At 37.1% G+C, this 13,438-nt stretch overlaps 1 protein-coding gene across 3 annotated transcripts in view; it reads left to right on the top strand.

The window, feature by feature from the left end:
• The window catches only part of LOC150106547 (mannan-binding lectin serine protease 1-like), a 320,574-nt gene that overhangs the window by 271,314 nt on the left and 35,822 nt on the right, over nucleotides 1-13,438 (top strand). For all 3 annotated transcript variants that reach the window (XM_090393193.1, XM_090393192.1, XM_090393194.1), the window contains one exon: nucleotides 4,623-4,910. In XM_090393193.1, coding sequence (XP_090249319.1) covers nucleotides 4,623-4,910 — 288 coding nt within the window. The remainder of the gene's footprint in view (nucleotides 1-4,622; nucleotides 4,911-13,438) is intronic.

The raw sequence follows: 13,438 nt of genomic DNA, 5'->3' as shown, positions 1-13,438 counted from the left end.
TTCAAGAACTATTTAGCATTTGCACAGTATCTATCATACTTTGCTTTGAACTCATTCACAGTGATGGCGCCCACAACAGACTCCAGCAGCTTATTCCACTCATTCACTAATCTCCAAGAAAAACCTAGTTCTAACACCCTTGCTAACTACACTCTTGCTCAGTTTCTATTGATGGGCCCTAGCTCTCCCACACTACACCTGTTCTGAAAAATTTCCCTCAGAAATCTGAATATCTCACTCATATCACCTCTTTTCTTCCTATTAACAAGTTTCTGTAACCCACAAATCTTCAGCCTGTTCGTAAGGTTCATTCCATAGACCAGCTACCATCTTGGTCACTCACCTCTGGATCCTCTCCGCCCCACCTCATCACAAAGAAACCGTGGCATCCAGATCTGTCACAGGAGTCATGATGGGTCTTATCGAGGCTCGAAAGAGAGGAACAATAACCTGCTTGTCTCTGTTTGTCAAAGTATTCTTCAGTGACTTGATGAGCTGATTTAGCCACTTTTGCGATGTGTCCCCTAAACTTCAACTCACTATCCACCAACACTCCCAAGTCTCTGGCTTCGTCAGAGACTTGGGAGTCTCTGGAAGTCCCTGGCCACCAATGTGGTATACTGCTGATAATCTTTTCACCCGAAAATGCATAACTTTAAACTTTGCCACATTAAGCTGACATCCATTATCCTTAGTCCAGTCTGCCAATCTATCCAAATCATCCTGCAAAATTTTGACATCACATCTATTCACTAATGCTCTACCTAACTTTGCATCATCAGCAAATAACCGAACAGTTCCTCTCAGATCTTTTCCTATATCATTAATGAACAAATTAAACAGCAGTGGTCCAAGAACAAAACCCTGCAGCACACCACTAGTCACAGGCCTTTTTTTGGACTCCACTCCTGAATAAATTACTCTCTGATATCTCTCCATCAACCACCCTCTTATCCATCTCACCAAGCCTATATCCATCCCCATGTGCTGCAGTTTACTGATTGGAATTCCATGTGGTATCCTGTTGAAGGCCTTTGCAAAGTCCAGCAGTATCACTATAAATGTAAACCCATTACCCTTATCCAATTCAGCCATCACTGTATTATAAAATGTGAGCAAGTTAGTGAGGCATGATCTACCTTCACAAAACCATGCCCCCCCCCCCCCATACAGTATCCCATTTCCATCTATTCATTCCTGTATTTTGCTCTTGACCAACTTCTCCAATACTTTGACAATGACTCTGATATGCTGATCGTTTGGTAATTTGCAATGGAACTATTTTCCTTTCTTTCCATCCCCCCCTCAGGACTAACCCAGAGCTGAGACTTAGATTAAACAATATGGTCAAGGGTACTGACAATTCCTTTACCACTTCAAGTGAGACTTAATGTGAATACATCCAATCCCACAGATGTATTCACATGAAGGTCTGTAATATGCTATTCACCTCCATTTCATCCACCTCAGTTCCCATATAAGCCATCAGTTCTCTCATTCCAGCAATATCATAGATGATATACTCTTGCAAATTGTTCACTTAGTAGTTCTACTATTTTGACTGATTCAGTTACCTTCCTACCATTGGCATTCCTTAAAATCATTCTGCCATATACATTTTTTCTTTTACTTGCAGCATATCGAAAGAACTATTTGGGATTCTCTTTAGCCTACTTTGCTAATTTCCTTTCATAATCTGCTTTTGCTTTTCTTACCATACTAGTTACCCTTTTGGCCTGTGCCTTGTACTGTTCAAGTGCCTGCAGGTCACCTTTCTCCTTAAATTTGCTCCACAATTGTTTCTTTTTTTGCAGCTCCAGCTTAATGGTGTTATTCATGCATTTAACTCCTACTTGATTTACTCTTCTGACTCTAGGTATTTAGTCAGCCATTACCTCCCTCAAATACTCCTTTACCACTTCTCATGCACTATCAATATCCAGCCTTGCAGTTTTACATGCCATGGCACTAATCCAAGTAGCTCCCCCCCCCTAAGCTTGTCATACTTACCAGCCTGGTAATTCCACATATATCCTGTATTAACTGAAAATTCCACACATTTAGTCACTTCCCAGATCAAACTATATGATTACTCTCACTAATTGGTGCAATGTGGTCATATTTGTTATAGACAAATTCTCAGATGCAATTAGTAGATCGAGCATTCTCGAACCCCTATTATATTCCATTACATGCTGTCTCAGGTAATTTATCCCTTAGTAACTGCATAAAATCCATTTCCTTCCTGCCATGTGTCCTCTCCTCCTTCCAATCAATGTTACCATAGTTGAAATCCCCCATAATAATTACCTGTCCTTCACTCATTGAGTCTATTTGCTGATGCATACTAATCTCCATCATCTATTCCGTCTCCAGGTCTATAGCTGCACCCACCCAATTGTATATTTTGTTCTGCTGGCCTCAATCTCACACCAGATAGCCTCAAATGTGCCATCTTCACTATCCTGCAGTTGAACTTCTATTCTCTTTGGCTGCAGTTCATCGGCTATCATCAATAACACTCCTCCCCCATTCTTTTCTCTCTCTCTCTCTATCTTTCCTGAACATGCTATACCCTTCGCATTCTATCCCACTAACTATATCATCTTCTGTTAGTCATGTTTCACTAATGCCAATAACCTTTGGCCAGGGGAGTCAACCAAGGCCAAAAATTTCTCCCACTTATTCCTAATGCTCCTGGCATTAGTGTACATAAAGTGCAAAAGCCCCCTAGTCCCACTCCTGTTTTGATACCTTATAATACTAACTATCCCATTCTGATTTGTTACCATTGATAGCAACTCAGGCATTCATACACATTCTTACACTCAACTGCCTCACTGGTGTCTGCATATCCACTCAACAGTCCCCCCCCCCTCCTACCAAAAAAAACCCTTTAGTTTTCATGATTCTGCACATCCACTTTCACTTAATTCAACAACAATTTTTCCATTCTCTGAACACAATATGAAAGATGAAAAATGAACACCAAATGACTAGATGAAAAAATAAAGATAAACAAGCTTGATTTTTTCACCTGTTCCCTTCACAGAATCCATACCCCTTATATTTCATCACAGACTGTATATTCCAGCAAAATGATCGCTCAGAGAAATTAAGCCAAAATTGATGACTAAATTTTAGAACTTAAACTTGTATACCTGGAATATACTAAGTCCCATGTTTGTGAAATCTCTCATACTACAGGCAAACAGGAAGATCTGTCTATAAATGCATTTCTGAACATCAAGACCACATTCAGCTCACCAAAGTGCAACATCAGGTCTGGCACAACATGGAATTGAAAATGCAAACCATAGGATCCAGTGGGAAAACACAAAGCTTTTACACAGATCTATGTACAGATATGAAAGGCTATTTAAAGAAAGTATTGAAGCTCTTCTTCATAGGCCAAACCTTAAATGTAATGACTGCCTTACTCTCCAAAAGTTTGGGAACTGTTATACTCAATTGTGTTAAATAGATTGTATTATAATAATTAATTAATTATCATTTCAGTGCAATCATGTTCAAACTTAACAAATACACAACTACTTGTGAAGAGGGATTCAAATTTGGCACATGTAATGTATTGTTCAAATTCCTAACATTGTTCTTCACTTTCACTGATGATATGTTATGATTAAGACAAAACGTTTGGAAAATAAATATATTTTTTATTGTGGCACACATGTGAATGTTTAATTATACATAAAAACTGGATCAACAAAATTAATGTAATAGGTGCTTATACATTTTATGAAACACACCTAATGTGGTTGGTATAGTTTAAACCAAAAATTAAGATATCTCATCAAATTTTAGTAAAGATCTCAAATACCATTTAGTTTACTATTCTGTCTATGTTCATAGATAAATGGACAAAATATAACCAATAGCTGCTTACATTTGTTGTAAAATGCACCTAAAAAGTGGAAGTTTAATTGTATTTTGTTTTGAGGAATAATTCAATCCTGTAGCAAAAATTTTTGTATTTTCCTTTTTGCATTTGAATATGGTGGAAGTGACAGCCATTGCTTTAATCGAATAGTACTTAAGAGAGAGAGAGAGAGAGGGCTTAGAGCTGAAAACAAGTTTTACATTTAATATTAAGTCTTCTTCCTTTTTTCGTATTAGGCCTATTGGCCTGTTACGGAGCTGTCCTAAGCCCTTCCAAGCCGTACTCATTCCAAGGATAAGGTGGCTAGCCCTGTGCCTCCTGGTGTGTCCTAATGTCTGTAGATGTGTGTGTTCATGGGGCTGGTTTGCCTTCTGGTGGATGAAAAACCTGAGTTTCCAGGTGAAAAAATAACCCTACCTCCATATGAGATCGGCTAACTCACCTTTTGTCGAAAGAGACCAGATAAAGGTTCTTCACATCACTGACAAGAATCAAACCCAGGTCTTTCTGACCAAAGGACTTTGTCTATACCGACTGAGCTACAGAGGCTCTTTAAGTATATATGTGTATTGTATGGATCAGGTTTGTATCAGCTTGCTAACCGAAGAACTTGGTAACTTAGGATATAATTTTGAAAAATGTAGATGTATAATTATACATATAGCTGTCAACAAAACTTCAGTTTTAATTAATCTTTTCATTTTTTTAATTTTATTTTTAGAATTGGAGGAAGTTCCTCAAGACAAATATCTAACAGAAGGAGAATTTACCTCTCTCAAGTGCAAAGTAAGAGCAGACTTTCAAAATATGACACTGAACTGGGAACATAATGGTGCAGCATTTGAAAAACCACATATCAAAGCCATGGATGTAGGTTTTCTAGTATTTCATACAACTTATCCTTCAGATACAGGACTCTATACTTGTGTTATTTATGATAACAGTACAGGTTGTGAGAAAAAAACTTCAGCTGCTGTTCTTGTAATTAAAAGAGTGCCAGTTGAACAAGGTATATATTTACTTATAATTGCATTTGTTTCTCTCTCTCTCTCTCTCTCTCTCTCTGTGTGTGTGTGTGTGTGTGTGTGTGTGTGTGTGTGTGTGTGTGAGTGAGTGCATGTGTGTGCGCACTCAGTATCATTTTTTTATATAATTTAAAATGGATAATAATGTCATAGTTAAACAAAATAAACTAGACATGCAGTACATCTGCTGAATTTGCATCAACAACTTTAGAGTAAAAATTCATATATCACAAACACCTGTGCACTATTGACCATAACAATGCAGCAAAAATATTTAGCATAATAGAAATATAAAGAACTTCAGTTATAAACAAATGCTTTCTGGGGCATGAATGTGAGGTAGTTTTGGTCATTGGGCTTGGGCTCAAAAATTTGGATAACGTGATACAGTCATACTTGTTGAGATAAGGGGGAAAATTTTTTTTCTCTAGGCCCAAATGCCTCATTGAAACCAAATTAAACCTATGGTAGAGCACATAAATATAGTAAATATTATTTAATAAATTAATCAGTTGACATGTCAATATTTTGGATAATGTATTGCAAATCATTTTCATTATAGAGAAGAACAGATTGAAACTTATGTGCTGTAACAATGGCATATTTTTATGTGCAGTGGCAAAGGTACAACACCATATTTTATGTTTTTAACCTTTGTTACACTATTAGGGTGTTAAAAATAAATAAATAATATCTCTGCTAATAATAATTTCCCAGATTTTGAGCGTAGACAGCCATTTCCTTTCCAAATCCGAAAAGAGATAACTCTTCATGATCTTGATACTAAAGAAAGGAGAGATGATGATGAAAAGTAGGCCTCCTGTGATGAGTCTTTGATTCCATGACCAAGAAATTATTATTGTATATTAATGGCACCTCAAATGTGTTTCATGTTATAAAGACATTATTTCAGTCTATTACAAATCTATCAACCAAACCTGCCTACTGCCCAAAGATAAAATTTCTCCATCATCAATTTCTGTGTACCAGCATTTGGGACATATTTGCTTGTCCCTATGTGGGACAAACAGACTGATAACTGAAAAATATATCTTTTTCTCTTCAAGGATTAGATATTTGTCTGTTCTGACTTCAGTGGTCTTTCCATCTTGCAGCTGGTATTCCCCCCTCTCTCTCTCTCTCTCTCTCGCCTTCCATTTGGTCTATATTTATTATTACTGACATCTAACCCCAATGGAGTCAATAGACATCACGGGAAGTCTGTATTCTCTTATGCAAAAAGATCATCAAACTGTGCATTAAATCTCATTCATAGTTTCCATACTCACTATACTCAAGCAATGCCACTCACCAATCACTCTCCATGAAAAAAACCTGCTTCTAACTCTCTTGCTCACACCATCCTTATACAGCTTTCAGGGATGGCCTCTTGTTCTACCCTTTTTTCCGTCTACTCTATGAAAAATTTCCTTCACATTAATTTGAGAGAAAAGGAGAGACTACTCTCTGCAACTCTGCCGAACCATTAAATAGTAGCACCTTCTGTTTACTTGTAAAACTTGTTCTAACAAGTTAAGTACCGCAGATGGATGATAAAATTGAAGAGATGAAGAATATCTGTAGGAAAGTCTTGCTGGAATAATTCTGTTTCATATAGAAGATCATTTGTGAAGATAGACACAATGTATAGTCTGATTAAGAGATCAATAAGGACAGAGATAGGAACAAAGCTCTGAAATTTTTTAAGTGAAAACTGTTCTTTTTTTAATTAATTTCATACGGTGATTCAACGACCGTGAGCCCCTATTATGGGGAGGTACAGCACCACCTCAATCCCCCCTATTTTTTATCTGGGCTTGGGACCAGCATAGCTGACAATTCAGACCTATGGCTGGAGGGATTGCCTTTGATATTCCTGACTGTATTTGTGTGTGTGCTCATGGGGCCGGTTTGTCTGTGTTTGTGGAATGAAAAACCCCAGCTAAACTAGGGAGAAAAACCCTACTGTCCATGCCCAAGACGGCTAACTTGGCTATAGCTGAGGAAGATCCTTAAGCTCCTCTCGTCGCTGATGAAAATCGAACCTAGGACACTCCTTCCCTTCCCCAGGCATATGGTTGCAAAACGTAAAGCCACTAGGTTAACTGTTCTTTATATTCCTAATATGGATTTATCAGTAAATGCTGAGAGTAAATTATGGTGTTTCATGATTTTATAGTAAGGTGAACCAATGCAGTCAATGACAAGTCATAATAGAATATTTGCTTTTGAAAGAAGGCTGAGGTCTTAAGGTCCTACACAATAGTCATTTTCTCATAGATATACCTCTCTACATTATTCATGTGTAACTTATGTGCTCTCGTTGTTGAATCTTGGTGCTTGTTTAATTTGAATTTCATACTGAAGGATGCCCTTGATACTTGGGCAAAAATGTTATGAAAATGAAAAAAATTACATTGTTTACTCCTTTGTTAATTACTGTATGTAATTCATGTCTGCCTACATTCCCATTCCTCATGATACAAAGCTGCTACATAGAAGTATCTTTGAATTCAAAACACCTCTTCAAAGAGTGTTGAAGTTCTTCTATATCATCACAATCATATAACCTCAATGGAGAGATTGTCTGTCTGTGTCTAAAATCTGGGAAATTATTATTAAAATTAATTATTAGATTAATTTTTTAGGATCTTAATATGTTGACTGCCAACTAAAAGATAACTTGTAGTGCATTGTCTATATCAGGATGCCAATGACAAGATATCTTGTATCATATTTTTCATACTGAATATTAGCATATATCTTGTGTTCCCTGCGTATGCAGATTTAAAACTATCAACCAGTAATATAATCACACAAGCTCTGTTAACACTTTTACTAAAGAAAAGTTTATAGTTACAGTCAAAGTGAAAAATATATCAACAATTCTGTATTTCTTATTACTATCTGGTTTCTCTACATCAAAAAATTTCTATCTTTGTTATCTGCTATGGCCATAAACTGCATGTATTCTCTGGCCAGTTTGGAGAAACACCTGATTTTCTGAGAGAAGATTGTGTTACCCAAGTATTCAGGTGATGAGCTGAGACAGAGAGCAAGATCATGAATAGTGTGTTAGCAGAAATGTGTTAAGAGAAAGGAGAGCAGTTTGTGAAAGTGTGAGATGAGTTCGAGGGACAATGGGAACTGTATAAGAGTGAAGGACTACATTTGAATGGTTTTTAGTCAATTGAAGAGGCTGCTGTTGGAAGTGAGAGCAAATAACTGCAAAGAACGGATATGAGAAAGTAAGAAGTAATGTGAAAGAGCAAAAAAGTAAGAAAGGAGGGATTTTAAGAGTTTATGAATGTAAAAGTGAGGAGAATGAAAGAACATGAATGCGTGACAGACAGAGAAATTAAGGGAAGGGGTCAGGAAGGACAGGAGGGTACAGAATGAGAAAAGTTGATGATGGAGGAGGAAGTGAAGATATGAGTAGACAAGAAAAGAATGAGATGTGGTGGAGCATTTGGATATGGAGAGAGAGTTCTAGGATGGTTAATGATAGAAAAGAATGGCTGGAAGAAGGCATTAGAAGTCACATCTAAGAAGCAGCATCAGTGGGACCTGTTATAAACCCACAAATGAACTGTATGTTTTATACAAATGCTAGAAGTATCAGAAATAAGGGAAGCAAAATTGTTGCACTGATTAAGTTTGTTCAGTGAAAAATTTTTGGAATAAGTGAGACATGATTGGAGTAGGATGATATCCTAAAAGGATGTCGTCCTGAGACAGAAGGATAGATGTTTTTTGTGGAGAGAGAAAATTCAGAAAGGCAAGTGGAGTGCAGTTGACAGTAGAAAACAAGTTGTGATATGAAGGTAGAGATTCATGGGGTAATGGTGTCATTGGTTTTTAAAGCAGTATGGTGTGAAGGGATAGATGGATGAAATGAAATACTTAGTTGGATGTTACCATAGACTTGATAATAATAATTATTATTGTTTATTTTCTTGATCTCCATGAAGTCACAACACTCATCATGAATAATGTGGAGAGCAGTGACAATGAAAAATGTATAGGCAAATAAGCCAAGCAAATAGGAAATGAGTGATCATTATGGATGATTTTAATTATGGTAATATAGATTGATGAGATAGCATATGGAAATAATGAAACTCAATTTCTAAAGTTTTTGAGGGACAACTACATTAAACAGATGTAACAGATGGCACACAAGGTTGTTCGAGGGTCTTCAATAAGATCATCTCATCATAGGAAGTCATTATAAATGAGGTGTCAAATCTTCCTCCAGTTGGTAAGAGTGACCATGAAGGGTGGCTGCCAGCTATATGAGGACTTTTATGAGGAAAGGATATATATATATGTAACTACAATGCTGTGGATTATGAAATGCTCAGGAGATAGCTTGCAGTTGTATCATGGAATGAAGAGTTGGGTGAAAAGGAGATCAATGTTGCTTGGGTACTATTCAAAAACAATCTAGTAGAAGCAATGTCTACATGTATTCTGTACCGTCGACAGGGTGTAGCATAGAAGCAGCCTGCCTCACAGCGCCACTTAATAAGGGCACTCGTTCAGCCATATTGCGGTAGGCACCGTATTACAGCAACAAGATATTTTACATCATCTGATGTAGATGCAATAGATTTATTTGAAGAATTAAAAATTCTCTCAAAAATAATACAAGAGAAAATTTGTCCTCACCAAATTTTATCATATATATATATATATATATATAAATAACCAAAATCTTGGAAATTTATCCCAACGTAACCACTGCCCTAAGGATCAGAGAGTTGTGTATGGTGGAGCAGTTTCCAGGAGGCAGAGGGTTACAAGTGGGGTCCCACAGGGCTCAGTACTAGGACCTATATTGTTTAACCTTTATATCAATGACATAGCCAGTGGATTGCAGGGGGATATTCAGTTGTTTGCGGATGATGCGAAGCTGGGAAGGATTATTAGTGATAGTGCAGATGTGGTAGCCCTGCAAGAGGATTTAAATAAGCTAGATAGATGGGCAAATGAATGGGGGGTGTCAGTTTAATGCAGCAAAATGTAAGGTCTTGAGGTTTGGGAAACATCGATGGGATGCTGCATACTCTATGGGAGGAGTTATACTGGAGGAAGTAGGGGAGACAAGAGATCTGGGGTTGATGATTGATAGAAACCTGAAGTTTAGGGGACATATTGCAAAGGTGATGAAGGTAACACAGAGGATTGCTGCTATTATGAGAAGGACACTGACCTGTAGAGATAAGAGGGTTATCATTCCGTTGTATAAGTCTCTGATCATACCACACTTGGACTATTGTTCTCAGATTTGGTCCCCAGGATTTGAAGGGGATAAATTAACTGTGGAAAGGATACAAAGACGGATGACAAAGATGGTTTCAGGACTGTACAAGGATAGTTATGAGGATCGGCTGAGAGAATGTGGACTGCAGAGTTTGGTGGATAGAAGAAGGAGAGGTGATATGATTGAGACTTTTAAACTGTTGAGAGGTGGTTACAGGGTTGACACTGGGGAGTTCTTTCGCTTGGTTGAACAGCGGGCAGGAGTGATGACAAGAGGCCATCCCTGGAAGTTACGAAAGGAAACTGTGAGCAAGAGGGTAAGGAGTGGTTTCTTTGTGTGGAGGGTGTGGTTGAGCCGTGGAATGCATTGCCTGATGGAGTGGTGGGAGCGAGAACGGTCAGTGAGTTTAAAGAGTGGTATGATAGACTTTGTGTTTCTCAGGGGGGGGGGACCTCCCCTCGATGAGTCTTGACAAACTTTATGTCTTAGGAAGGACCTCCCTCGATGAGTCTTTTGACTCCTTGGAGGCCTGAATAATAATAATAATAATAATAATAATAATATTGTTAACAATTCCTGTTAATATAGCAAGTGCGAAAAGAAGTTTTTCCAAGCTTAAACTGATTAAAAATTATTTGCGAACAGCAACGACCCAAGAAGGATCAGTTGGTCCAGCAACTATATCGATAGAGGTGGACATACATAGCTTATAATATAAATTTAGAAGCGTTTATAAACAGGTTTAGTGTGTGATATCCCCATAGAGCAAACATTCAATTAATATTATTATGTAATTGTTTTGCATTGATGTTCTCTTGTAATAAAAACAAAATAGCAATTGGAGATTTTCTTATATTTTTCTTATAATCCATCAGGGGCAATATTTAATTGTTTGCCTCAGGGCGTGATCTAATCTGGCAATGGTCCTGCATGTATTCTAAGGTTCATAAGGTTAAAGAAGATGTACATGAAATGGATCAATGAAAAGTTTAAGCATGCAATCTGGAAGAAGAGGGTATTATGGAGGCAGCATAACATAAGTGGCAGTGATCAGATGAATGAGAAATGCAAAGAAGGTGACTTTGTTAGTAAGGATAACAAAAGTGCAGTATGAGCAGCAGTCAAACTGAGGAGTTCTTTCAACATATAATCAACAGAAGAAAGAACAATTATGGAAGGATGATATTGATTGGTGAAAATGGCAAAAGGATAACCACTGCAAAGGATATAGTTGAGATATTAAATGAACAATGCATAAAGATATTTCATCCTTGTGAATGTGACATCATGAGTGTAGTGGAAAAGCTGGAGATACTGACTGTGAGTGAGAGAGAGAGAGAGAGCAGAAGAAATATGGGGAATTAAGTAAACAATGTTAATTTTTCGAGAATATTTGGCAATTATCATTGATTTGTAATGCTGCAAAAAGATAAGTAATTTTTTTTTTTAATTTTTGCTAATAATACTGAGTTAATTTATTGTATTTCTTCTTTTATAAATGTGCGAGACAGACTGAGTTATTTAGACATAAGTAAAACATTATATTTCCTTAAATTATATATATTTTTAGTGTGACACCTATATACAGCAGAATAATAGCAGCCATGATATCTTTGTTGGGCAAGCTAAATTTGTGTGATTTTGTGCAGTCCAAAATTTGTGATATGTATTCATCTCACAAATTAGATTTAAATAGACTGAGTGAATGGGAATGGAAGCAGGGATGCCAGTTCAATGTTGCAAAATTGAAAGATTTGGGGAAGGAGAGTGAAACTGGTGAAAGAGTGTATAATAAATGCTTTTCATGATAGTGGAGTAGAGAGCATTGATGTAAGAATGGAAAATGTAAATCCTTTAATCCATTATCCAAGTGTAAGCAAACAAAGTCTGTGTACAAGTTGCCCAGTCATGAAGTTACTTCATGCACAAACTTTGTTTGCTTACACTTGGATAAAGGATTAAACCAAGAATATAATTTCTTTAATTTATAATGTATAATAATAACAACAGACTTGAAGGTATATCACTGTATATATGTGTCAGGGAAATGTCCAATGTAAAACTCTAATTAAACTTATTTAATATGAGTCTTACATTGGACCAAGTTCCAAAGGAGTGGAAGAAAGACAATATTGTACTACTTCATAAGTGACGTGATAAGATTCAAGCTTCAAATTATAGGCCAGAAATTGTGATTAAAGCGTTGGCACAGTGAGGACCGTTATCTAGAATTGGGTTGACAACAGTGGCATTCTCTTTGATGGACAGTATCGATTTGTTAAAGGAAGATAATGTTTCAGTAATCTGGTTACTTATTGCAATAAGGTGACAGGTATATTGGACAACACACACGCACGCGCGCGCACACACACGCACGCGCGCCACACACACACACACACACACACACACACACACACACACACACACACACACACACACACACACACACACACAAAGGCTTTTAATACATACAAACAAAGCATACATACATACTGACACACACACACACATAGAAAAGTGTTTAATGGATTGCCACATGATAAGTAAATAGTTAAACTGGAATAGGTGGGTTTGGATAACAAATTAGTGCATTGGATTGTAGATTTGCAATCTAATAGGTATCAGCAAGTTGTGTATGGGGGAGCAGTAGCCTGGAGAAGAGGAAAGTCACTAGTGGTGTGCCTGCAGGATCTATGATACTGGGGAAGGTTTGAATGAGGATATTCAGTTGTTTGCAGATAATATGAAGTTGAGAAGATCTATGAGGGTACAGCAGATGTTGTGGCCTTACAAGAAGACTTAAATAGACTGAGTGAATGGGAATGGGAGCAGGAGCATGGATGCCAGTTCAATGTTGCAAAATGTCATCATCATCAAATTCCTGCTATGTACTCTCAAGGGGTGTACAGGATATGATAGTATTACATGAAAAAAATTACATCATTACTAACTTCCTATCTACAATTTTCCTCCAAATCAGTCTATTACTTGTCAAGACTCCAACATTATCAGATCTTATATTTCTATCATCTAAGGCACTTTGTACCGTATCAATTCACCTATATCTTGGTCTTCCTCTGGGTCGTTTTGCTAATCTTTCTTCACCCATTCTGTTTAAGTGACCATACCACCTGAGATTAGCTCTGCTAATGCATTCCTGGATGTTGACAATGTCAAGTTGCAAAATGTAAGGTTTAAAATTTGGAAAACAAAGATGAAATGTAGAATTTATTCTTGGTGGGAATA

Source organism: Typopeltis vanoorti, chromosome 5, assembly GCF_054136105.1.
Source record: "Typopeltis vanoorti isolate ZY-2024b chromosome 5, IOZ_Tvanoo_1.0, whole genome shotgun sequence".
Taxonomy (NCBI): Eukaryota; Metazoa; Arthropoda; class Arachnida; order Uropygi; family Thelyphonidae; genus Typopeltis; species Typopeltis vanoorti.
This window is presented reverse-complemented; position numbering and strand designations above follow the sequence as displayed.